This window comes from Bos indicus x Bos taurus, chromosome 7 (assembly GCF_003369695.1).
Source record: "Bos indicus x Bos taurus breed Angus x Brahman F1 hybrid chromosome 7, Bos_hybrid_MaternalHap_v2.0, whole genome shotgun sequence".
Taxonomy (NCBI): domain Eukaryota; kingdom Metazoa; phylum Chordata; class Mammalia; order Artiodactyla; family Bovidae; genus Bos; species Bos indicus x Bos taurus.
Window position 1 is genome coordinate 14116768 of NC_040082.1, and position 27819 is coordinate 14144586.

The 27819-nt window shown below is 41.1% G+C and overlaps 1 protein-coding gene across 2 annotated transcripts; it reads right to left on the bottom strand.

Moving 5' to 3' along the window:
- LOC113894976 (2'-5'-oligoadenylate synthase 1-like) lies at positions 1–27157 on the bottom strand. 2 transcript variants are annotated; one of them, XM_027545542.1, is made up of 10 exons: positions 27026–27157; positions 26342–26530; positions 25369–25555; positions 22704–22894; positions 19866–20026; positions 14006–14130; positions 6322–6511; positions 2866–3075; positions 2023–2184; positions 1–1307 (listed from the first exon to the last, which is right to left on the bottom strand). In XM_027545542.1, the coding sequence occupies exons 2-9, from the start codon at positions 26498–26500 to the stop codon at positions 2028–2030; spliced, it is 1380 nt and encodes a 459-aa protein (XP_027401343.1). In that variant the 5' UTR covers positions 26501–26530; positions 27026–27157; the 3' UTR covers positions 1–1307; positions 2023–2027. The 2 variants fall into 2 exon arrangements, with proteins under 2 accessions (XP_027401343.1, XP_027401342.1); XM_027545541.1 differs by lacking the exon at positions 1–1307 and having other exon boundaries at positions 1607–2184.
- Between the last annotated feature and the right edge of the window lie 662 nt (positions 27158–27819).

Here is a 27819-nt window from a genome sequence, read left to right on the forward strand (position 1 = left end):
GCAGGCTACAATCCATGGGGTCGCAAGGAGTTGGACACAAATGAAGCGACTTAGCATGCACAAGTGCAGCAAGGCAAACCCAAATCAAACCTACTAGCCAAAAGGGGAGTCCATTGTCTGAAAAGGGGGAGTTTATTGACACAAACGAGTCCTGGGACAGTGCTTACTCTGATCCAGTACGTCTGGATCCAGGAGCATAAATCAGTACTTGATCTCTCTCACTATACAGATGTGCGCACATTCATTTGTGTCACTACTCATTTCTCAAATCTCCTTTCTTTTGTGTTGGCTCCATTTTTAGTAAGGCTCTCTCCCCTTGGAGCAGCAAGATGGCGGCCAGCAGTTTCATTCTTACATCGTAGCAGAGTGAGACATTCTCTTCCCGGCAGTGGTGAATCCAGAACTGAGGACCATAGTGGCGTTTCCGTTGACTCAGTCACCCAAGTCTCAGGTCTGCCCACCCGGAACTAGTGATAAAGCAGGGAGGGCCACCTCCGTGACTTGGACCAGGTTGGGAGCCATAGTCACCTCAGGCAAATACGGGTTCAGATAGGAACACAGGGAAAATGTGGCCATTTCCCAGGGCACTTTTGAAACTGTTTCTCCTCAAGAGACTTCAGAGACAGAGTGAATAATAGAAGAAATGCCTCTCCAACTACTAGTCGGGGAACAGGATTCTGGGTAGACCAGATGTTCACTCTGAATACATTGTACCATTTCCAAAAATCAAATTCACCCTCAAAGAACAACTTTTGTCACCATTAAGGATGTTCAAAAGAACATTTTCCCCCTGGAGGGGAAATCTAAAAGTGTTTCCAGACCAATCACAGCACTGCAATAAGCACACAGGCTCTCTGAGGGCTGGCCGGAGGGAATGGTGCTCATTTGTATGTAAAGAGTTCTGTTGTGTGGAGAAGCCTGATCGCTGGCCTTACTCTGCAGTCACACTTCATGTATCTTCAGTGCTGATGAATTGTTGCTATGCTGGGGAGTCAGGAAACTTCCTCTGGTCTATTTCTGGTGGGTCCTGGCTTTCATTATCAGTGGCTGTTAATGCTTTTAATAAAAAAGAAAACAGTGGATCCCAACAATGAAAACCAGTCGTGGCAAAACTGGAAAGTGCAATAGCGCAGAGAGTTTGCTCACCCAACTCAAGGTTGAGCACCGTGCGAACCTTTCCACTCTGACCCGGGAGTTCTGACGCAGGTAGCCATAAAATGCTTTTGGAAACAATTTATTCTGAGGCAATCCCTCGTGTAGCTCTCAGATATTTCCATATTTCCATGTAGTAATTAGCTAGATGATGTCTGCAAGTAAATAGACAGTACTTAGTGCGAGCAGGTTTTCATAGTGAAAATTCTGAAAATGCAGGTGACCCAGGGAAGTACCTAGTTGTCAGAATTGAAAAGTTAACAGGAATGACTTCCCTGGTGGTCCAGGGGTTAAAAATCTGCCTTCCAGTACAGGGGACTGGGTTGGATCCCTGGTCAGGGAACTAAGATACTACATGCCCCAGGGCAACTAAGCCCACATACCACAACTACACAGCCTGCATGCTGCAAGAAAGATCCCTCATGCCACCCCTAAGATGGATGCAGCCAAATAAACAAAAATGAAGTATTAAAAAAGAAAAGTCAACCTGAAACTTTAATGAACTAAAACTAAAAAATGGGAGCTATTTTACCCTTTCAGTTAATCCTCTCTCAATGGATTTTGGGGCTTTATTTATTTGTTTACTGTCGACACTTGGATTTTTTTTTTTTTTGAATGTTTTCTGGTCACAAGGCCACCAAAGCAAGTGAATCCAAAAAATGGGGGAGGGGAATTCAATTCTCTTAAAGGCTGAAGCAGATCTCTTTATCTGAAGCGATGTTTATTAAAGATTGGGTTCACTAAAGTGGTTAATTACATTTAGACAATTTTCTTCACATTGCTTTTCATCCAGAGTGTTCTTCTTGGCAATACGTTTTGAACCCTTTTTATTTCTCCACAGAAATGCAAGGACAGTAAGTAGCTCCTCACCCAGTTTACCAGGCATCTGTGAAAAGCCAGGGGGGCTCAGCTCTCACTCCGCTGAAGAGAGGCTTCCGTAAGCTAAGTTTCGCCACATGGGCAACTTCATCCCAGGCATTGCAGGTGTCACACACGTTGACAGTAGGATTTACAGGGTCTAAAATGAATGGCCTAAAACAAAGCAAAACAAACCTCCCACTCTCCATTTCTAAACCAGTTTCAATTTGCCGGATGGTTGTGCTGTGTGCTTACAGTCGTGTCCGACTCTTTGCGACCCCATGGACTGTAACCCACCAGGCTCTTCTGTCCATGGGATTCTCCAGGCAAGAATCCTAGAGTGGGTTGCCATGCCCTCCTCCAGGAGATCTTCCCAACTCAGGGACCGAACCCAGGTCTCCTGAATTGCAGGTGGATTCTTTACCGTCTGAACCACCAGAGATGCCATATTGGTAGAAGAGGGGAATGCTGGAGTTAAAGATGTAATTCTGTTAAGAAAAGGAATCCCCGGGAACCATGGGAGGACCAGCCAGGCCTGTTGGAACCCCACCAACCCTGACTCCTACTCATTTTCCCTTCCCAACTGAGGAAATCTGTCCTCCCTGGATTAGGTCTTCTGTTTCCACTTCACTTGTTGTCTATAACCACATTCTATTCGTTGTGCTCAAATTCCTCTTAATTCGCACTTTAGAATTAGAGTTCTGTGAGAAGCAATTAAAGGAAATGACTTTGTAGTAATCAGGGCCGTCTCATTTACACTGAATCCCATTAAAGCTACTCTTTGCTCCAGACTTCCTTCCTTGATGACAGACCCATTTCCTATATCCTAAGGGGGTAGGGAAGAGAAACAGTTACCTCGTGCGCTTCTGGGTAACTTTTACAAGAACGGGGAACTTGCGAGGATAGTGTCGGTGCCAAACCACGTCGATATCTGCGTATTGAACCAGAAGTTTGAGGACTGCCCTCATTCCCTGCACCAGGCTGAAGGACAGGGGCTTCTCCGCCCGTTCCCAGATATATATGGTGAGGAGCTCCACTGTGTAAGAGGAGGGAAGTCTCCGAAATCTAGACACAGAATGAACCCAGAAAGTGAAGACAAGTTTATTCAGTTATGAGAAAAATCCCAGCTCTAAAGGCAATTAACAGGATGAAATTTCACTCTCAATCTCACTACTTAGCAAATAATAACAATATTTCCATCAACCCGATTGGCGAAAAGCAGGAATTTTAATATCCAACATCGGTGAGTTTGTGAGGAGATGAACACTCTATAGGTGAAACTCTAAATTAATAAAGTATTTTTTGGAGTCAATTCTATTAAAATTTGACTTGTTCCATCCTATTGACCTAGCATTTTTCACTTCCATGAATTCACTCTGTAGAAACATCTACAAGTACTCAAAGACAGATATAAACAAAAGTATGTTTTTTATTTTATTGTTTGAAATAGTAAATACTGGAATGTTTATCAGTAGGGGACTAATTAGATGATTTCATGGTACATGTCCTACTGCACTGTCCAAGATGGCAGCCCCCAGCCATATGTGAATATGAGCATTTGACACGTGGCTAGTTTAAGTATATACTATATTTTCAAGAAATATAAAGAAAGTAAAATATGTGAGTGATTTTTTCGTTGATTTCATATTATAAAGATAACATTTTGGATATACCGGGTAAATATTAAAATTACTTTCGCCTATTACTTTTTACCTCTTTAATGTGGCTACTAGAATATATCATATTGCATATGAGGCTCGTATTTGAACCTCACTTTCTATTTTAGACAGTGTTGTCCTGTACAAGAAGCAAGATAGCTCACAATGTACAGATCTAAAGATACAATGTAGATTAACCGAAAAAATTTTAAAACAATAAACAGCAAATACATTTTAAAAAATTAAGCATACACAGAAAACAAACTTGGAGAATATGCTCTAAACACATTGTTGGGAGTTGGGGATTGAAGATGAAGAAAGAAATGTGTTTGCTTTTTTTATATTAAGTCTTTTAAATTGTAGTTTATTTATCAGGGGAAAAAATGAAAGTTGATAAACAAACTTGGGAGGAAAAGAGGAAAAAATCCAACATGAGAATTTTAGGATTTCATAATGGTTGATATCCAAATATGTGTTTTTACTGCCTTGGCATCCATTAGTCATAGAAATATCTTTTGATGATATATTGCAAAATTATGCAATTTTTTTCCTCTAATAGAATTTAGGGGAAACAGAGTAGCATTTTCCTACTATTACATTAAACATTTGTTTTTACCTCAATGAAGGAAATAGAAAAACTAAAAGTAGACAAAGTCTCTTGTCCTGGTAATGAATAGTGAGTCATTTCAGTGATTTCAGATAATCAGTAGCTCAGTCCCTGTGATTCTCCCTCAGGGGCTGTCAACAATGAACACAGGATTTAAAATCCATTTCTACTGATGTTCCCAAATGCCCAAAGTAAATCATGGTTGGAAGTTACTCAAGCAGGAGATGTTCTTCACATTTTATGAAAGAAAATATAGTAGAGGTCGGGGGAGACTTAATAAGCATTGAACTATTTTACTTCACATTTTTATACCATTATTACATATATATTTATATAGCTCTGATATGTGTTCATATTATTTTGTATCCTGTTTTAGTCATTTGAAATTGTTTCATGTAAATGTTTCCATGTTTCCCAAACTTTTCTTGAATAGTAGTTCATCAAAATTATATGACAAATTTACTTGCACCTCAGGGAAATTTTCCTTCCCAATTTTCATTATCTTTAGTAGCACTATTCTGAGTATGCTTACACAAATTACTTTTTTTAATGTGATTTATTTTCTGTAAGGGTAGTTCATCTAAGCATTTCGGATCTCTCTTTTTAAAATCTTCATTTTGCATACTCTTTTTTAATGATATTTTAATACAAATGGCCTCAATTCTTCTTTTAAAACCAAATAGTAAGAAATATTTATTTTACTTCTGACTTTTACCTTTTTTTTTCTTTTTAACTCAGAGGGGAATTAAGTTGACAAATGGTTCAAATATTTTAAAATCCTTAACACATAATAAATACTTAATACACATTGCCAGATTACTTTCCCAAAATAGAAAACCAATTATCATATTGGGACATATGTGGTCCAAATTCCCCACAATACCACCTTTTTAAGTCTTAGAATGATTTTTCTGCTACATTAATACATAAGTTTCTTCTTGCAGACCTGTAAATGCTTTCCACTACCAAAAAAAAAAAATTTTTGTTAGATTTCAAAACCAGGCTTGTCATCTGACCAAAAATCTCCTCAAGGTAAGAAGGTTTATTTCTTTTTCTGTTTTCACTAGTAAATTTTTACTCAACCAAAAGAGAAAAAAATATATAGGATGGTTAGAGATGCATAGAGATAGGCGGTAACTACACAGGAGTAATGTATGTTTTAACAAACCGCCTAATATTATCATCAATATTAAACAGAGAAACATATAAAGAGTAAACAGAGTGTGATTCAGATGAACAAATCAAGATTGTTAACAACTTCATATAAAGATGAAGATTTATTCCATGTAGAAAATGGCCATATATAAATATGTTATAATAAACCCCGTCTCTGCTTTTACTGCCAAATGGAGAATTCATATAACTATATTCTAGCTGTTTTTCAAAAGTTTATCTTATAGTACTTAAAACCAGTATCTGAGTCTCCCTCACATCCCTTTACTTTACATTAGAGTCTGTTGCTATCAAAGCGAGGGAAAAAGACTACAACAGCCACATCATCAACTTTGGAGGCGGCCCATCTCCACAGAAGAAGGCAATGGCACCCCACTCCAGTGTTCTTGCCTGGAGAATCCCAGGGACGAGGGAGCCTGGCAGGCTGCCATCTATAGGGTCACACAGAGTCAGACACAACTGAAGCGACTTAGCAGCAGCAGCAGCAGCATCTCCACAGAGGATGACTCTGCTCTGTTAGAATCGCCTACAGTGGAAGGCACACCAAATGTGAACACTGAAGGACTCGTGCAGATCATGCTAACAGTTTCCCTTTTCCTTTCCTGGGCCTTCCTTCCTTGCAGCAACCCATTTGGTTATGCCACTGAGTATTTTGGTTTCTACCAAATCGTTTTGTTATACCTGGAATAATAGAAGACAGATGTTCCGTATTTTATAACAACCCTCATTCTCTCTCTCTCCTTTCTCTCTCTCTCTTTCCCTCTCTACACGTATTCGCTCTGCCTACCAAAGAAAGACGTGGGACCTGAAAGAGCAGAGAAAAGGAACGTGAAAATCGAAAGGCTCACGGGTACCCATGTGCTGGTTACATACTTGTTCTCTTCGGTGGGGCTGGCAAATGATGTCTTGAGCCAATGTATCATTAAACGAATGAGCTCCTTCACCCTTACGACAGAGGCCTTGACGAAATCCACTTGGTATCGTACGAGGGCCAAGGCACACAGCTGGGCCTCGTCACTGTCCTTACAAGGGTATAGCTTGCAGTAAAGGTGAAGTTTTAAATCTGTAAACACCAGGGAACAAAGACAACCGTGAGACTTTCCCCCTCCTTTCCTCTCCTGGTTTCCCGCGGTACCAACGAGCTATGTTACTCTGTTTAGTTAGAACTTCAGCATTTAAAACAAAACCATTTCTGTACTTAGGAGAGTTATCACGGTCTACCCCAGTGATTCAAAGAGGAAACTCCGACATTATGGTGCCAGAGCAGTTCAAACGGAGCAAACGCTAGTGCAGGGAAATCTTTCTCATCTGAGGAGGAAAATTTTCTATCAGCAGAGGAAGTTTATTTCTCAGAAGCAAATTTCATTACCGTTTGCAAATATCATCCAGCATATAAACTAAATACCATAATGCTCTGTGCACAAGAACCTATACAATCTCTTCTGTTTAATTATCTAAGTGGTTATTATCTGTATATATATTTTCAGAAGACAGTCTACTACCTGGACACTTGAAGGAATTGATTCTATTTACAAAAATAGAGATGACTTTAAAAGATGCCTTTTGGTCACATTGAAAACAATCTGGCAGTTAGCACTACATTAATGAGGGAGGAAGACGAGGTTAAATAGCAAGCATGACCAAATAGACATCTCTATCTTATTACTACTCATAAAACATCATAAAATCTCACAAAACATCATTAAGTCAGGTTGTGCTTATTCTAACTGAATGATATATAAATGTCCAGTATCTTTTATCATAATCTACTTAAATTTTCCCAATTAGACACAAGAAGAGGTGGCAAGAATACACAGAAGAACTGTACAAAAAAGGTCTTCACGACCCAGATAATCACGATGGTGTGATCACTGACCTACAGCCAGACATCCTGGAATGTGAAGTCAAGTGGGCCTTAGAAAGCATCACTATGAACAAAGCTAGTGGAGGTGATGGAATTCCAGTTGAGCTACTCCAAATCCTGAAAGATGATGCTGTGAAAGTGCTGCACTCAATATGCCAGAAAATTTGGAAAACTCAGCAGTGACTACAGGACTTCAAAAGGTCAGTTTTCATTCCAATCCCAAAGCAAGGCAATGCTAAAGAATGCTCATACTACCGCACAATTGCACTCATCTCACACGCTAGTAAAGTAATGCTCAAAATTCTCCAAGCCAGGCTTCAGCAATACGTGAACCATGAACTTCCTGATGTTCAAGCTGGTTTTAAAAAAGGCAGAGGAACCAGAGATCAAATTGCCAACATCCTCTGGATCATGGAAAAAGCAAGAGAGTTCCAGAAAAACATCTATTTCTTCTTTATTGACTATGCCAAGCCTTTGACTGTGTGGATCACAATCAGCTGTGGAAAATTCTGAGAGAAGGGAATACCAGACCACCTGACCTGCCTCTTGAGAAATCTGTATGCAGGTCAGGAAGCAACAGTTAGAACTGGACATGGAACAACAAACTGGTTCCAAATAGGAAAAGGAGTACGTCAAGGCTGTATATTGTCACCCTGCTAATTTAACTTATATGCAGAGTACATCATGAGAAACGCTGGACTGGAAGAAACACAAGCTGGCATCAAGATTGCCGGGAGAAATATCAATAACCTCAGATATGCAGATGACACCACCCTTATGGCAGAAAGTGAAGAGGAACTAAAAAGGCTCTTGATGAAAGTGAAAGTGGAGAGTGAAAAAGTTGGCTTAAAGCTCAACATTCAGAAGACGAAGATCATGGCATATGGTCCCATCACTTCATGGGAAATAGATGGGGAAACAGTGGAAACAGTGTCAGACTTTACTTTTGGGGGCTCCAAAATCACTGCAGATGGTGACTTGAGCCATGAAATTAAAAGATGCTTACTCCTTGGAAGGAAAGTTATGACCAACCTAGATAGCATATTGAAAAGCAGAGACATTACTTTGCCAACAAAGGTCCATCTAGTCAAGGCTATGGTTTTTCCTGTGGTCATGTATGGATGTAAGAATTGATGCTTTTGAACTGTGGTGTTGGAGAAGACTCTTGAGAGTCCCTTGGACTGTAAGGAGATCCAACCAGTCCATTCTAAAGGAGATCAGCCCTGGGATTTCTTTGGAAGGAATGATGCTAAAGCTGAAACTCCAGTACTTTGGCCACCTCATGCGAAGAGTTGACTCAGTGGAAAAGACTCTGATGCTGGGAGGGATTGGAGGCAGGAGGAGAAGGGGACGACAGAGGATGAGATGGCTGGATGGCATCACTGACTCGATGGACGTGAGTTTGAGTGAACTCTGGGAGTTGGTGATGGACAGGGAGGCCTGGCGTGCTGTGATTCATGGGGTCACGAAGAGTCAGACACGACTGAGGGACTGAACTGAACTGAATATGAATCTATTTTGTATACCTTTATATGTACCTGTCCTGCCCAATTAAATTGTCACACAATGACACACTTGTTAATCATGGCACATTTAGATTCTGCAATACATAGTTTTAGGTTAATTGGCAAGAAACTATTTTACTTGTAAAACACTGTAAAAAAAAAAAAAAAAAAAGCTTTATGCCTTTATCTGGATTTCTAATTTTAAGAGTGTCTGTACAGTCCTTTTATACAGGTCCACTTGTTTAGGGCCAAATCGGAGACAGAAGAGTAGACTGATGATCAACAGGATTGAGAGTAAAATCAGATTCCTGTAATAAATATAGATGAACAAATGAAGCTGTTTATGGCAAATATTCTCATAAATGCTGTTAGAGCCAATAGATTCTAGTCCTAAACTTACAAGGCAACAGTCATTACAACTCTTAAAATACCCTTTGAATTTTACTGACGGTCTAACTTTTTTTAGCAAACAGACTTAGACAAAAACTCAGGTTTATGATGATAAAAGGTAGAGAAGCAATATTTTAACTTAAATTTGGGTATACAATAGGTGTATCAGATATTTGATGACCTTTTCCTATTATCTGATAAGGCGTCTTGGCTGACCCAGAGATTATCTACTCAAACCCACCTCTGTATCAACATTTCCCCTACTTCAAGATTCTTCACTGACAGGAACCTAAGTTGGTGGTCTCTAACTTAAATTATTTTTGAGGCTTGTGACTGTCTGTTCCTACTCTGTTGTGACTTAGATGAGTTTATTTTATCACCATCATCTTTTGTAAAACAGTCATACTTGGGTCCCTTGCCATTAGTCAAGTAAATATTCTAAGCACTCTACATTTATTAACATATTTCCTCTTTAACAACCATTGATGTAGCAACTATTATTATCTCCCATTCACAAATAAGGAAATAGGGTTGGAGAAATTGTTTCCCAAAGTCACACAGCTAGGAAGTCAAGCCATCTAATGCCATTTTACTATCCTATGTCACAGGTGAGATCTGAGCCCAAATGCTTCCTAATCAGAGGCTAATTCCATACTTCTCAGACTTTAATGAGTACAAGAGTCACTTGGAGATCTTTTGCAATGCAGTTTCCAACTTAGTAGGTCTAGGGTGGTGCCCAAGATTCTGTATGTCTAACAGGTTCTTAAGTGATGCTGCTACTGCTGATCTGGAATCATATCTGGAGCAGAAATACTGTCAACCACACCCTTATCAAACCTCATGGCTTTGGGCTTCATTGTGGCAGAAGGGGCAAACTATTAATTGTCTAGCATAGATGTGAGATGTGCAGGGAATAATATTAAGATGCCTGTGAGGATTTGACGTGATCATCTGAGTCTTGCTCTGACAATCACTGGCAACATTTAGCTGCCCATTAAAATTCCCTGGAATCCTAGGACTTCTCTAAATTGCTCCTCTCCTGTCAAACCCATTCCCCATCATCAGTGGAGAGAAGCAGGGTTACATAATAATTTCAGTCTTTTAAAAATTCATTTCACACAACTGTGCTCAAGAACTCAGGGGAATTAGAAGCCAGAGTAAAAATATACTTATGCCCCACTGGGAGACATTCTAGCTTCAGAGCTACTGATATAAACTCAGATTCTCAAGACTACCCAAGAGATGGCTAACAATTGTGCTTTTGAAGTCTGCACACAAGAAAAAAAAAAAAGCATTTTACACAAACATGAGAGCTTCATGGGCTATGGTGAGACCTAAGGAGAAGGAAGTATCTTTTCTTAATAAATATTCATTGAACTAAATACAGTTGCATGCTATGTGATTTGAAATTAAATCTTTTGATTCTTACAACTGTCCTTGAGGTAACTTTCTTATCTCAGTTTATAGATGAAAAGCAAGGCTTCAGAGTTTCTCATGACTTACCTAAGTTCACATAGATAATGTGAAATAGAGTTGAGACTTGGCCTCAAGCCCAGTATGTACTGTGTATTACATAACTTTGATGTCATGTCAGTCTACACAGGGCCTACACAAGGAGAGAGACCTGGATTGTCATCCCAGTTCTTACATTTACTAACTACATAAATGTGGGCAAGTTTCTTAACTTTTCTAAGGCTCAGTTTTTAAATATTCAAACTGGGAAAATAGCTTCTTTTCAGGTTTCTTGTGCAGGTTCATTTATCAGATTAATCTTAAGGCAATGAGAATTATATATGCCATGTAATAGGTGTGGGATAAATCACAACATTTAAAAAACATCATAGGTTCAGGAAGAGTATCATGCTGCTAAGTCACTTCAGTCGTGTCCGACTGTGCAACCCCATAGACGGCAGCCCACCAGGCTCCCCTGTCCCTGGGATACTCCAGGCAAGAACACTGGAGTGGGTTGCCATTTCCTTCTCCAATTCATGAAAGTGAAAAGTGAATGTGAAGTCACTCAGTCGTGTCCAACTCCTAGCGACCCCATGGACTGCAGCCTACCAGGCTCCTCCATCCGTGGGATTTTCCAGGCAAGAGTACTGGAGTGAGGTGCCATTGCCTTCTCCCGGAAGAGTATCATAGGGTTACTAAAAACTCAGGTTGGGCTGAGTTCACACCCTCCTTCCTAGTAGCCCTTCTTATCTCAGAGTTCTCCTTATCTCTGCCCAATGTAGATGATATTATAATAAAATGACCTATTTGTGTGTCTCCAGACTGTAAGGCCCTCCAGACTATAAAGTCAACTATGTCTTATTCATATTTGTGCCCCCAGGCCTAACACAGTTCCTAGAACATGGTAGGCATGCAGAACATATGTATTGACAAATTATAGCACAACAGAATTTTAATATGAGCAGCTCATTGTCCAACAGTGCTGATAAGTAAAGAACCAGATTAAGAAAGTCAACATATTCCACTGGAGTTTGGCTGAGAAAGGGTAGGATCAATGCTATACTCATTCATTCCCTTTTCCAATGCATATTTATTGAATAAAAAAGTTCTAGGCACAAATGCGGGCTCCCTGGTGGCTCAGCTGGTAAAGAATCCTCCTGCAATGCAGGAGACCTGGGTTCAATCCCTGGTTAGGAAGACCTCCTGGAGAAGGGAAAGGCTACCCACTCCAGTATTCTGGCCTGGAGAATCCCAGTCCATGGGTCCCAAAGAGTCAGACACAACTGAGTGACTTTCATTTTCACTTCAGGCACAAATGCAAAATTTATCCTCAAAGACCTCCAAATGCAATGCACAATGGCAATATAAGGGGAACATGTTCCAGCAGCAAACCATGGGGGATTCCATTGGAATACAGAAGAGGCAAGTCCAGAAAGGACTGATGAGGGAAGGAAGGTCACCAGAGGTGCACCAGGTCTTGAAGGGTAAGGAGAAACTTTCAAGGCTGAGAGTAGGATGGGACAAGAAAGGTTTATCAGGAGACACATAGTACAAAGACACAGAGAGAGGAAGGAAATATTTAAGGATTAGTGGCTCATGAACCTCTCCTCTCCCAAATGTGAGCTCCAAAAGAGCAAAAATATTGAGCTCCTACGGAATTCATTGTTAAGTATTTAATGGTACGAGGTAGGTATTCCAGAAATGATGGTTGAATCGAGTATATGAATCAATAGATCAATGAACATATTTGATACCTGCTGCTAAGCCAGAGCAGGGCTCACACATTGCTATGGCCTTTTCCATTCTACATTTTGCCCTGCAGAGAATATACCAATGTTTCAGTCAAGCAGACACTTACACTCAAGCCCCAAGTTTTCTAGAGGCTACATTTACATCTATATAAATCCCTGAGTCATCTGAGACTCTGATTGGGCTATTAAAACAAAGATAACACAGATGAGGTGGCTTAAACAACAGAAATTATTTATTTTCTCAGTTTTGGAGGCTGGGAAGTCTATGATCACGGTGTTGGAAAATTTGGTTCCTGGTGAGAGCCTTCTTCCTGGCTTACCTTGGAGGTGAAGGCTGACTTCCCACTCCCTGTTCATGTGGTTGAGAGACGAAGTTCCGGTGTCTCCTCTAACAAAAGGCATGAATCCCATCACTGGGCCTCACGCCCATGATGTCATCTAAACCGAATTGTTGACACCTCTCAGAGGCCTCACCTCAAGACGATCTCGTCTGGGGGTAGGCTTCAAAGTGTGAATTTTGCGGGACACAAACATCCAATCCATAATAGGGCCCTCATATTTTTGCCTAAAATGGAGATACTCTATCTCCCCTTTTCTGAGTATTATTAGTGGTTATGCTTCATATCTCACTCTGATGCTGCTACTGCTGCTAAGTCACTTCAGTCATGTCCGACTCTGTGCAACCCCATAGACGGCAGCCTACCAGGCTCCCCCGTCCCTGGGATTCTCCAGGCAAGAACACTGGAGTGGGTTGCCATTTCCTTCTCCAATGCAGGAAAGCGAAAAGTGAAAGTGAAGTCGGTCAGTCGTGTCTGACTCTTAGCGACCCCATGGACTGCAGCTCACCAGGCTCCTCCATCCATGGGAGTTTCCAGGCAAGAGTACTGGAGTGGGTTGCCAGTGCCTTCTCCGATATCTCACTCTAGATACCACAAAATCTTAGGGATGCAAGTTCAAGAGAGAGGGAACATATGTAAACCTATGGTCAATTCATATCAATATTTGGTAGAAACCAACACAATTCTGTAAAGCAATTATTCTTCAATTTAAAAAATAAATAAATAAATAAAAAGCAGCTCCTTGCAGGCCAAGTCCAAACTTGTTCTGTGTTCTTTTCCCACTCTATTATACTGGCATGCATGCTTTAGTCATTTCAGTTGTGTCTGACTTTTTGTGACCCTGTGGACTATAGCCCGCCAGGCTCCTTTGTCCATGGGATTCTCCAGGCAATAATGCGGGAGGGGTTGCCATGCCCTCCTCCAGGGGATCTTCCCAACCCAGGGATGGAACTCAGGTCTCTTACATCTCCTGCCTTGGCAGGTGGTTCTTCACCCCCAGCACCACTTTGGAAGGCCCTTGTTATATTGGACAACTAGTTCATACTTGATCCTACTTCTTAAAACTGGTAACATAAGGATGACTGGTGTTAATACACTGCAGGGGAAAAAAAGTGACTTCCAAAACCAATAAGCGATTCAGTTCTTCCAGAAGCCTAGCTCAGTACTGTATCTGGATGTGGTCAGTCCCCCATAAATACATATTAAATCAATAGCCATTTTAAAGGTTTCTTGGGAAACCAAACAAATAAACCTTACCTGTGGAAGGTGTAGGTCCCAGGATATCATAGTAAGCCATGATCTCAAAGGAATGGCTGTGAAGACTTTCAGTACATAAAAAACTGAATCTTAGAGACAGTGGTGTTCTCTTTCCCATTAGTATCCTTAGAAAAGAAGCATGACATTGTATGAATGATTAGAGAAAGAAAAGAGAAAAATGAGATGAGTTTTGACCATCCTTCACCTATTTCTAGCCTTGGTGCTCCCTTGGCACCTTCTTGGGCATGCCAGGGGCGTTCCCTTCCCTGGACCTTGCAGTTTCTGTTCCTCTATCTGGACTACAATTAACTCAAATAATTCGCACAGCTGGATGCCGGCTTCATTCAGGTCCCTGCTGCCCCATTTGGCCTTTCCTGGCCATCCTTTAAAACAAGAACTCCTTCCCTATTCCCTATCTCCTTACCCTGTTTTATGTTTCTTCAGTTCAGTTCAGTTCAGTCGCTCAGTCGTGTCTGACTCTTTGCGACCCCATGAATCGCAGCACGCCAGGCCTCCCTGTCCATCACCTACTCCCGGCAGCTGCTGCTGCTGCTAAGTCGCTTCAGTTGTGTCTGACTCTGTGTGACCCCATAGATGGCAGACCACGAGGCTCCCCCGTCCCTGGGATTCTCCAGGCAAGAACACTGGAGTGGGTTGCCATTTCTTTCTCCAATGCAGGAAAGTGAAAAGTGAAAGTGAAGTCGCTGAGTCTTGTCCAACTCTTAGCGACCCCATGGACTGCGGCCCACCAGGCTCCTCCGTCCATAGGATTTTCCAGGCAAGAGTACTGGAGTGGGGTGCCATTGCCTTCTCCCCAACTCCCGGAGTTCACTCAAACTCATGTCCATCGAGTCGGTGATGCCATCCAGCCATCTCATCCTCTGTCGTCCCCTTCTCCTCCTGCCCCTAAGCCCTCCCAGCATCGGAGTCTTTTCCAATGAGTCAACTCTTTGCATGAGGTGGCCAAAGTATTGGAGTTTCAGCTTTAGCATCAGTCCTTCCAAAGAACACTCAGGACTGATCTCCTTCAGAATGGACTGGTTGGATCTCCTTGCAGTCCAAGGGACTCTCAAGAGTCTTCTCCAACACCACAGTTCAAAAGCATCAATTCTTCGGCACTCAGCTTTCTTCACAGTCCAACTCTCACATCCATACATGACTACTGGAAAAACCATAGCCTTGGGACCGCTTGGCATTGTATTATTTATTTCTCTTGTAGGGGGGTATAAGGTGCACACAGGCAGGAACTGTTTGTTTTGTTCACTGTTCTATCCCTAGTATCTGACACATAGTAGATGATGAATAATTTTTAAATGAATTATTATCTAAACATGGATTGGGGCATAAGATACTGTTAATTATGAATATGATTAAATGAAATAAGAGAACTAGACTTCTATTTCTGAGTATAAGGGAATAGTGAACAGCCAACCAATGCTCATTGGGAACAACTGGAAAACTCGATTTAAAAAATTATATGCATGTGTGTCTTAGAGGTACTGGAGGGTTGCTGCTAGAAAGGTCAGGATTTAGTGAGGACTGGGGCGGCAGATTGTGGAGAGATGGACTCATAGTCAGCTGCCTTGTTTCCTGGGGACATACGCTGATTTGGGAAATAGACAAGAAGCTGAAAATAAAGACTTTGGACAGGGAGAAGCTTTGGGGGTTCAAGAAACAAGTAGAACTTTATCAAGCTTATGAGGCTGAAGCAATGCAAAGACTTGGAAATCACAAGCATGATGAGAAGGGAAGGGTGGAGAATTGAACTCAAGATATGACCTGCTTTTCCCTCCAAACATCTGCTGAGTTCTGAAGATGCCTGGGACAGGTATGGTTATGAAATGAAGCAAAACGTCATCTTGAAAAGCTGAATGGAGGTGTAGGTAGTCTGTCCAGGCTGAGACAACATGCATCGGGATTTAGTCTCGGGGACTGTGGAGACAAAGGTTAGAGGAGAGGACTTGGTGAAGCTGCTGGACTGTAATGCTGAGGAACTCAGCGGCATGTTGGAGACAGCTGGAGGTCCTTAAGAAGTATTGATGCCTTGGCTCACCTCCAGATAGTTTTAGTCAATGGGTTTGGGGGTGCGACCTGGGTGATCAACTCTTATTCTATCCATTTGGTGAGGAAAGGATACCCCTCTCTGGAAAAAGAGACCATCAGCTAAAGCATCTAAGATGTTTAATGCACAGGGCCCTGGTTTTAATCTTTAAATCACTAGAAATGAAATTTCAAATCACTAGGAATTCTAAGAGACAGGGCTATAACATGTTAAACTAAGAAGAAAACCAAACTGTAGAAACAGACCCCATAGGTGATCCAAATATTGGCATAAATGGATGAGATTTTAACTGATTAATATGTTCAGTGAACAGAGGAACAGATAGCACAAGGAGACAAAAAGATGAAAAATTAAACCAGAGATAGATTTTCTATATATTAAAAAATGGAAATTACAGAACCGAAAAAAATAATTGAACTTAAGAAATTACAGAAAAATTTAACAAAAATTACATATAGCAGAAGAGACTGTGACCTGAAAGACAAGCCAAAAGGCATCATCCAAAATGAAAAAAAAAAAAAATTGCATATATAATGTCCTTTCGTTTGAATTGAACAAGATTTCTGAAATTTTAAATCCCCTCAGCACTTTTCTCTAAATGTCAAGAACATGAAGGTGGCTCAAGTGGTAGAGAATCCACCTGCCAATGCAGGAGACACAGGAGACTCGAGTTTGATCCCTGGGTTGGGAAGATCCCCTAGAAGAGGAAATGGCAACCCACTCCAGCATTCTTGCCTGAAATCCTGTGGACAGAGGAGCCTGGTGGGCTACAGTCCACTGGGTCGCAATGAGTCGGACATGACTGAGCACATACACACACCACCAAAGGAATATGTTAAATCATTATTATCATGACTATATCCTTCTCTCTCAGTCAGGAAGGGTGAAAGGAGTGAAACAAACCAGTAGCCTAACACTCCTATCATCATTTAGAGGCAGATTTTGCTATGCTCAATATAAAAACTCTGTGTTTGGTAGACTCTGTCCTACGTGGATAAAGTTTACTCTTGTGAATGCCAGAGGGCTTAAATGAGAGATTGAATCAATTGGGGAGTTCAGATCACTTTTAGAATGGGTCAAGATTAATGAGAATGTCAGTACTATCCTAGGCTAATTTACATGCAATTTAATATCCAATGAGTATCTCAAAATATTTTTGCTATTAATATCAGTGGAAATGGGACATGGATCCTGGCAGTGCTTGATCATGAGTCCTCAGATGATATATTTGCCACTGTCCACTTGATTTCAGCCTAATCCATCAACATGTTTTATCTTGGCCATGTCTTGTCAGGACAACTCTGTCCTGTCCTGTGGCTTTAAAAGGGTCATGTATCAGAAAAGGGTCTTAAGTTATCTGACCTGATAATATAAAGAGGGCTTCTTGTTTTTCTAAGATCTCTAAATCAAAGCAATTAGAAATAAGAGCTAATGGGCAGAAATCCCAATCACAAACATAACTAACAAGTTATAGACATGATGCATTTTTTACAGCAGTGTCTTATTAAAAGCTCAGAATACGTTTCCCCATTGTGGTTTTCAATAATAAACACACCAGTGTGTGCAGAAAGGAGCCCCGTGCCTCTGGTGCATAAACGATTTCTAGTACTTTGGGCTTACGGGGCAAGTCTCCTGAGGTTTCATTCATAAGCAGCGCCCAGAAAATGACTGACATAGAACAGTTGCTGTTACTGGTAGGTTAAAACGTGGACTTGTTCCAAAGGACAAGAAAGGCTTTTCTCACACTCATCTTTCAAAATAAAGTAACTGAATAGCTTTAAAAATAACAGCAACAAACAATATATCACCAAAAACCAGGTATCAACTGAAACAATAAACGTTTTTACTCTCTCAGTGGGTGGGAGTCAAAACCAACTGTCAGACTCACATATCTGCTTCTTTTCCATTTTTAATTCAATTTGCCCTTCAAGTGAGTCACAGTGTGGTCTTGGTTGCTCTGAAAAGCAGAGAATAAAGCCAGAAAAAGCAACTGCTGTATACAGATATTAGTACAAGGCAACATCCTGGACAATCTATCTCCTTTCCTGACTTCACAATCCTTTCCACTCAGGCTGCCTTAAAGTCTCATTCATCCTGCAAATATGCTCCTTTTTTTTTTTGCCAAAATCGTCAGCAAAACAAAATAGGGGATAAGGTATATTCTGCGCTGAACTAAAACCATTATAGCCCCTTGAAAAATCACTCTGAGAAAAAGAATAGGCATTTAATAAACATGAAGGAAAGGATGGTGGTTACCTGGGAATTCGGTTCAACTTTAAAGGCTTGTCAATTAAATTATTTAATGAGTTGAAAGCATAGAAGGAATAGAACTTAGAAAATGAGCTTGCTTGTTTTTAGGAACAATTAGAACAAGTAAATGAAGGTTTTCAGAGCTGTTCTTTTTCATAGGTTCTACTTCAAAATTCATTCTAGAAATCCAACAAAATAAAAGCTTCAAGCATATTTTGTCCAGGAGAAGAGTGCCTGCCTGATATCCAGAGGAGAGGAAAAGGAGTTAGGGAGAGCTCATCAATTAGGGTCTTTGACGCTGAGCGGGCAGGGAGTATAGAATTAGGACATTACAGTGAAGGACAAAGATTCTGATTCCAAATAAGGTCACCAGGGAAAGGGTATACCCCAACTCTTATTTTTAATGTGCCTTGAGAGTACTTTAACTGTCCTATTTTGATAAATAATAATAACAATGATATAATGTAACCTATAGTTTACAAATCTAATGGGGAAAACTTGGAAGAAGCAATGGGTAAAAATGAAAAACACATTCTCCTATTTCTTTTTTTTTTTTTCTTTTCTTAAAGGTGGTCTTTCCCTGTTCAAAGTGTAATCGTATGTGAAACTCCATCACTTCCCTTTTTGCCTTTCCAACCCCAGCGTGCTTCATTATAGTCACCATCATGCCATTCATCTGACGTCTTTGCTAACTACCACAATTTAGTAGGTGTTTGGTATTCCTAAAGGTAGTGTTTTTCATTAAAAGACACATTCAAACTAGTTCTGTATACTAATTTGAAGCAAGGGCTTGGTAATGAATCTATTATTTAAATTAATAAACAGTTCTGGGACGTTGTTTTAAAACATGGATCTTATTTTAGGATTGAAGTGGCACACAGCCTGGTCTATTTTTCTCCCCCAAAAATGCTTTACTCACTTTACGACATAGTTTTTTGTATTTTTTTTTTCATCCACAATTCATTAGACTGAATAAAATAGCAGAAGATGTAAAATTGAAATAGAAAAATAAATAGCAACGTGTCAAGGTTTTTTCTTTCTTCTTTTCTTTTTGTAACTCACCAAAAAAAACAAAAGTTCTGTCTAGCTGGCGAATTCAACATTGAGGGCAAAGAAAGCTTGCGTGTAATGTCAGCAAAGCCATTTCAGCAAACGACCCCAGGACATTGCTGAAGGGAATGTTTATCAGACAAATGTGTCTCCAAAGATTCTTCCTACTTGGAGGCACCTTTCTCAGTCCTTCCTGTTTGCATTCCTCAGGGTCAGATTTCAGCTAAGAGAGGGAAATTGAATAAAGGTGCATTGGAGAAGATATAATTAGTCCTTAAATCATAGGATCTCAAATTCATGAATTTCCTTGAAAGTTTAGCTAGAAGTCTTTAAAAAAAAAAAATGCCCCCGGGGCAATCCCTCCAAGTTTTCTCCCAAGAATTTAATGTTCACTTATACAAGTAACATTACTCAATAATGGTCTCCTGTGCTGAGTTTCCTCTGGCAGTCTTTTTCACCTTTGAAATGAAGAATTCACAGAAGTGCATTCACCCAGACCTGTTCCCATATGCAGTTCGCGTCAAGCTTTCTCTCAGAGTCTCCAACCCTTCTCTCAGTTGTTTCTTGAAATGGTTCACATCGGCAAACACCTCACTGAGCAGGATGATGTCAATCTCCGAGCATCCTTGGGTGTCGGTCCCTTTCACATAAGAACCACCCTGTGAAGACAGCGGGCACGATGTGGGGGAAAGCTCAGCTAACCTTGAGGGAAGTGTAGATTCCTGGCTGTAGCATGTTTCAGTCAATTAACACTGTGAATAGCTTAAATATATGCTACTTTATCTTCCCTCAACCTGGGGGGGGTGTAAAAAAAGACAGGAGAAGAAAGTCATCTACGATGGTTCACAACTAAACTTAGGTTCAGTTATGGGAAGAAAGCAGAATTTGCAGGAAAAGTCTGAAAATCCTTATGAATAACGAGAGCTAGAAGTTCTCAGAGTTTCTACTTGAGAGCCACTTGATTGTGAGGAGTCCACAAAGGCGGGAATTAAATTCCCCACTAGTACATGTGGTACCTAGGTGTCCTGAAATAAACCCATTCCTACCAGTTGAAACCTTGAGTGACTGGTGCTTCTGGAGGGCGTTTGTTTGCTATATTTCCAAATAGATCACCAATGAGTTCAATAAAGTATTCTGTCATTATAATTAATGAGTACTTATTGCAAATCTCTTAACTAAATATAATTTTATAAAAGTCAAAACTTAAATTAGTTAGCAGCACAGCCTTGCTCTACTTAGCACTCAAAGAAAACTTTGGTTGCAATTTCCCAAAGGACGCTCTTTAGCAGTAAAAGAAGCTGTTACGTATGATTTGGGGAACATTACATCCACAAGGTAAAAGCGACCTGTCAACAGACTGTGACAACACAATTTCTCAAGAAGTTTAGAAAACACTGTAAAGCTCTCAGTCCTCTGCCATTTATTGCATGTTAATTTCTTAAGGACTTCCAACAGCCCATTCCGTCAGGCACCATGGGGCTTGCTCAAGCAAGCAGCAATGTGCCAGTTTTATTCTTGGCACCGACCTAGCCAACCTTTTTTTTCTAGAATATAATTGCTTTACAGTGTTGTGTTAGTTTCTGCTGTACAATGACGTGAATCAGCCATATGTACACATATATCCTCTCCCTCTTTGACCTCCCTCCCACCACCACCATCCACCCACGGGGGTCATCACAGAGCACTGAGCTGAGCTTCCTGTGCTATAGAGCCTGTTCTGAGAGCTGTGATGGCAACTGCTGACTCTAGGATTATATGCCTTAGCTGACACCTAAGGATCGAGAAGCTGCCTGTGCAATCCCAGAAATGCCTGCCCTGCTAAAAATCCAGAGACAGGAAGTCATTGCCAGAACCCTCGGCTTCAAAGTCATCCCGCACCCGCTACATCTGGACCAGGTGAAATAGGCACCCTGTGCCCTCCGGCCTTTGCTCTGACTTCACTCGGTTCTGGACTCAGTCTTGTGGTAGTGCAACTAATTGAGGAAACCCATTTTGTCACAGTAGCAAGTGAATGTGGGAAATGTAGTTTTTAGTGCTTCCTTAACCAGAGAGAGTTTGTAATGTGCTAACATGTACAGTCAACCTCCAAGAATGGTATATGCCGCTAAGTTGCTTCAGTCGTGTCCGACTCTGTGCGACCCCATAGACGTCAGCCCATCAGGCTCTGCCGTCCCTGGGATTCTCCAGGCAAGAACACTGGAGTGGGTTGCCATTTCCTTCTCCAATGCATGAAAGTGACAAGTGAATGTGAAGTCGCTCAGTCGTGTCCGACTCTTGGCGACACCATGGACTGCAGCCCAACAGGCTCCTCCATCCATGGGATTTTCCAGGCTAGAGTACTGGAGTGGGGTAAGAATGGAATATAGGGCACAGCAATTTCACAACTTAGTTGATCACCAGCCCTTGTTTTCACCTTGTGGGACGGGAATAGAACTCTGACTCCCCATTTCTAGCTCCTGTGATCATGCTTTATTTCTGTGGAAGAAAATATGCTCTTTCATATTCAGGCTTTTTCCACTGCTTATTAGGTAGCATTTAATCATACTCTTAAATCATCTTTGCTATTGTTACATTAAAAGTTAACATTTTTATTTTAAATAGACAAGGCTTAAAGATACTTTTATAACAATCGTGTGCACTTTAAAATGAAGAAATGGAAAAATGGTAAAAAAAAAAAAAAAAAAGCCCTCAGAACTATGTCCCATATTTTTTTTTCCCTCTAAACACTGATTAGATACTATGTAGTAGTGATACTAACATTATAAATAATAATGATAGAAGGGAAATCACGCCATCATTGTTGTTAGGACCCCTTCATTGTGTTCAGGGTATTTTCCTTCAAGGCAGTTTTCACAGAATGACCCTGCGCTCTGTGGACAACTGTTCCCGGACACAGTGAACTGTCTTTAGGCTGAGAGGAAGTCCATCAAGACAGCACCTAATTACTTCCATAGGCAGGTTGCTCAGGCATGAAACAGTGCTCTGGGGGACAGGCGTACCTCCTTTGCCTGAAATTCCCTTAAGCATTTAAAAGCATCGGTCTAGTGAGAGCCAAGTCTTTGGCCCTGCCAATGTAAAGGCACTTTCACCCCTTGGGCAAAAACTGCCAACTTTAATGGGTTCCAGCTGTCACATGGTTGAGTGCCTGCCCCACCAGCCGGCAGCTTGCCCTGGCATTTCAAAGGGCTCCTAGCAGGCCTCTTACAGCCACTACAGAAGGCGAAGCTGGCCTCTGAACACATGGCCCTGCCCTTTTGATGTCCGTCACCTCCAGGAGAAAGGAATGGCTTCCTTAGGGCTGCGAGGTCCAGCCTGAGGGCTGGGGGCTCAGATTACCTGGATCACTCGGGAGGCCGGCACCGGAAAGGAAGTCTGGATCAGCTGGAGCAGGGTACCGATCTCAGCTGCACAAGCAGCTCTTTGAGAACCAGAGGCAGGGCAGATTTTTCGGTCTGCAAATCTCTGTAGCTCTTGGGGACCTTTACACTCCAACATATTATGAGGTGAAAATCCTGTGGACATTTGGGCTTCATAGAGAAAAGATCAATATTTGACATTTGCTGCACAGAAATAGATATGTGTGTGTCTGACACAAGCATCTAATTTTGTACGCAAGTTACGTCTAGTTAATTACCAGGACTGCCTTGTTCTGTCACAGGGAGACCTACCGTCTCTGCTGGTAGGGCGTGAGGGGAACCAGCAGAGTTCACTCCCTCTGGAATTAGCTGGCATGTTAACCCTAAGTCCCAACAGAGAAATGGCTGAATTTCTCTGAGAATAAATTGAGATATCCATTCTTATGTCAGGAAAAGGTCTTTGCCCTGATTCATAAATCACTTTAAGTTTCTAAATGAAAAACATGTATGTTATCAAGTTTCAATAAAATGATCCCAGGATAAAGCACTCTAAGTTAAGCCATCTATTCTAAAGGTCTTAAACTGCCAGCCCACAGGCCAAATTCTACCTGCGGAATGTTTGCCTTAGACACGCACAGTGTTTTCAAAATGAAGAAACTGAGTCAACAGCTAGAAATCAAGAGAGAGTACATTTTTTAAAATGAGGACATTAGAGGCGTGTATGCTAGTGGATGTGTGTGTTTGTGTTTTAAGACAGAAATGCTGACGAGACTGGCCACACACTTCACAGGAAGGAACTGAATAACTGAACTCTTAAGTTCAGTAAATGGGGCATGTGAGCAAAACTGACAATAGACTGATTAACCAGAGGAAAAGCATACAGATTTTATTGATCTTATTTTTTTTTTAATGTTCACAGAGTCCTTTCCAGAAAAGAAATGAAAACTACCAAGAATCAGACTTGAGTATTCTGAAACTCCAATACTTTGGTCACCTTATAAGAGCCAGCTCATTGGAAAAGACCCTGACGCTGGGAAGTTCAAAATAATCAATATGCTGAGTTGGCACATTTTGAGATGGCATATACCTGATGCCTTTCAACAGTTCAGAAAATTTCATAAATTTGCACTCGATACATCATAGTGTGTGCGTGCTCAGTCATGTTTGACTCTTCATGACCCCATGGACTTTAGTCCGCCAGGCTCCTCTGTCCATGGAATTTTCCAGGCAAGAATACTGGAGTAGGTTGCCATTTTCTCCTCCAGGGGATCTTCCCAATTGAGGGTTTGAACCTGCATCTCCTGTGTCTCCTGCATTGGCAGGTGGATTCTCTACTGCTTAAGACATCAGGATAGATCATACACACACCAAAAAAATCCCTGAGAATTTGCAATAATAAACTGGCTTTCATTTAGGTTTATATAACAAATTCATATTATCATGGAGAATTAATTATAAAGAGGCCTCTGGCAAATGCCTTGAAGAAGAACTCACTAATCCTTTCTGGAAATGAACTTTCAACTGATCCTTCCCTTTCAAGCACATATGGAAGTTTCACAGAAATTGAATATATACTCAGCTATAGATAAAACTCAACACTTAGCAGAGAACTGATATCACACAGATTACATTCTCTGACCAATGTGCAATTAAATGAGAAATCAGTAACAAAATAGCTAATATATCCCATACTTTAAGAAAGTTTTAAAAACACATACTTCAAAAGAGTCACAGATCACAGAAGAAATCACACTATAAATCAGAACATAGTACTAAACAATAATAAATTTTACATTAACACTCAGAGGATACACAGCCCCTTCTTTAAATTTCATCAATTATGCCAAATTAACAGATTGGGGTTTTTTTGTTTTTGTACATTTTGATTCCTTTGCTTGAAACACAGTTACCATTCCTTTTATGGACATTTCACTAAAAACTGATCACTTTTCAGTGACTCTTTTATATTCGGAGCCAATTATTGTTTCCCGAAAAAAGTTTTATCTTAAAAGACTTTCACAGAGCAGCAACCACCAGTTACTTTAGGGGACAGAACCATAAATATGAGGGCAGAAGGTGTATTACGTTAGTTTTGTGGTAATTTCTGACGGACAGACCATAATCTGACTCCCACTTGGATCCCGACATTCTATCCCATTGTTGCTGCTTCTGAGTTGTCTCTTTGCACAACGCCTCAGTTTCCCAGCTTCCTCCTCCAAGGTGCCTCTACAGAATTACCCCCCACCCCCAAGAGTATGGGCTTCCCAGGTGGCACTAGTCGTAAGGAGCCCGCCTGCTAATGCAGGAGACCTAAGAGACATAGGTTCGATTCCCTGCATCAGGAAGATCCCCTAGAGGAGGGAACGGCAACCCACTCCAGTATGCTTGCCTGAAGAATCCTATGGACAGAGGAGCCTGGCGGGCTACAGTCCTTAGGGTCACAGAGTCAGACACGACTGAAGTGACTTAGTACACATGCATGCCCCAAGAGTATACAATCTCAAGTATATACTAGCTCCACCCTCTGCACTCTCTATTTGCCATTCTTGGAAACAACCTGTAACGCTCTGACGTAGGGAAGCCACAAGACAGCTTCTATGCGGCGTGAACATCCATACAGGGAAGGCACCGGGCATCTCCATTACCTCTTTTGCGGGCTGTAAAGTGATGGTCTTGTATTTCATGGTTCTCCCGACTAAGGACTGTCCCAAAGCGTCTAGAACACATCCTACATGTTTTTGATATGTTTGTATCCATATATTTTCCATTCCTTTCTTCTAGATTTTCCCAGTGTAGCTTGTGTGTCTCCATGGTTGACCTGTCACGTGTAGACTGAGAAAAAGTAAATACTTAATCCAGGAATTATATGAGCTATTTCAGAGATCTGCTGGTTTTCATTTGGCTTCTCACTAAATGCTCCCATTCATGGGCACAGAGAATTCTCATTCTATGTTCTCAAAACATAGCAAAGTCCATTAGTTTGGGTTTTTGGTGTTTTTTTTTTTTTGACACAGATGGAAAACTGCTGCAGATTAATAAAGCAATGAACCATGAGAACCATACTGCTGAAAAAAGTATTTTTAAAAAAGCACTAGTTTATATTTTATAAAATCAGAAGAATGAGAGCCCAGTTCTTCTTTTGATGTTTACTTTTGCAGGCCTTGGGCTAATCACTCAACCTAATTGGGTCTTTGATCCTTCATTTGTAAAATGGGGGAGGGGAAAGGAGGCAAGGGAAGTCAATTAGTCTACCTCTAAGGGCACATTAAAAGTGAAACATTCTAGGGTTGCAAGGACTCCATCCCCACACAAGCACTTTGGAATAATAATTACGATAGCGCCTGCCCTGGGTATAACGCCTGGGTCCAGGGAATTCTGCCCAGTGCCCTTCACAGCAGCTCTGCAGGATGGGTCATTTAGAGCCAAGAAGGCTGAGACACGCAGCTTTAACCACTGCATCTGACCTGTGGCCTGTGGCCACGAGTTTTTCCTTTCAGTTTTCTGTTAATAAATCTTCATGAGAGAATGAAAAAAACAGAACCAACAAACACAAAGCACAAGTGTTTTAGGAAAAGGAGGAGATTCTGGCTCCCCGCCCCCCACTTTCGCTCGCTGTACCTCACTGTGACCTCGCTGCTTCCCCTTCAGGACTTCTTGGTCACATTTTTCACGGTGAACTTTTCCAAGATGCTTCTGTTGAAAGTGATACTTCAGAGCCCTGCCGCTGATAAAGTCACTCCCGCAGTGCTCACAGTTGTAGGATTTCAGAGTCCACATCCTTTCCCAGTGAAGGATCAGATTTAGATCCTGCTGACGACAAAGCAAAAAGATAATAAGCCCTTTGAAGAAAATCCAGTCCCTCAGAGTTAACCAGAATAAAGATAATATTGTTTCTAGTGTGCTAATTTGTGCTCTATTGGATGAATGTTTTCCAAGACGTTTATTTCTCACTGATATCAACTATGATAGCATGAGAATAGTCATTTAAACCAGCTGCTGTAACTCGAGTTGATAAACATTTAGGAGGCTGTAAAGCCAACAAAACCAAGTGCAAAGCTGTGTGTGTAGGTATATAAGTACATTTTTTGAAAAAGAGTTTCAAATGAATCTGTGACCTAAGAGATGTTAACTGTGGATTTAGATATAATCTTTACTCAGGGACTCTCTAAGAAGCGTCATTTCTTCAATTTTTATCACTCAACGAATTCCCATAAATGAGAAAATTATCATGAGTGATGATTTCTACATCTTTCAAATTAACTCTGTTCTTTTTTAAAGTAAAAAAAATGCAGAAATTTGTACCAAGGGACAGAGTCTGGAAGATGTGGGCGATTCTATTCTCCACCTGGCTGCTTCTGAAGCTGTTTATACGTTTGTTGCTAAGAAACTCGACTTGGATTTGTACTAACTTGTCTGAAGCTTAGAGCTCCTTCCTCAGAGGTAAGCATTGTGGGATTTGTAGTTACCGGTTTCTTAGCAAGTGGTCAGATTAAATATTTCTAAGTGCACTCAGATTAGTTTGAAGCTGCTACTGTAACAAATTGTCACAAACTTTAATGGCTTAAGCATATAATATTACTCGCTTGTCCTTCCGTAGGCCAGAAGCCTGACATGGGTCACACCCGGCTAAAATCAGGCTGCATTCCTTTCCAGAGGCTCTGGGTAAGATCCACTTCCTAGAGGGTGACCCACATTCCTTGGCAGGTGGGGCCCCTTCCTCCATCTTCAAAGCCAGCAAAAGCCAGAGGGATCCTGTTCACACCCAACCATTCTGATCTGTTCTCTTCCCCTCTTAAGGACCCCTGTGGCTCCATTGGGCTCAACTGGATAATCCAGGATAATCTTCCCATTTTAAGGTCTGCTATTAACAGCCTTAATGCTATCTGCAAACTTAACTCTCCTTTGCTTTGTAAGGTAATAAACTCAGAGCTTCCCAATATTTAAATGTGGACATCTTTGGTGGGGGGCCTGGGGGGGGGCATTCTTTTTCACCCACCACACTGTAGCTCTAAAGTTCAATCAGGAATAGAAATGAATCCAAAATGTATCTGTATAAGGTGGAAGAAAAGCAAAATGCATTCACTCCTTACAAAAAC

Coding starts and splice junctions, on each gene's coding strand:
- LOC113894976 (XM_027545542.1), bottom strand. CDS start 26,500: ATGTGGACTCTGAAATCCTACAACTGTGAGCACTGCGGGAGTGACTTT. Junction 25,556..26,341: donor AGCAGCGAGGTCACAGTGAG/GTACAGCGAGCG, acceptor ACTTTTTCTCAG/TCTACACGTGACAGGTCAAC. Junction 14,131..19,865: donor CGAACTGCATATGGGAACAG/GTCTGGGTGAAT, acceptor TTCTTTTCTAAG/GATACTAATGGGAAAGAGAA.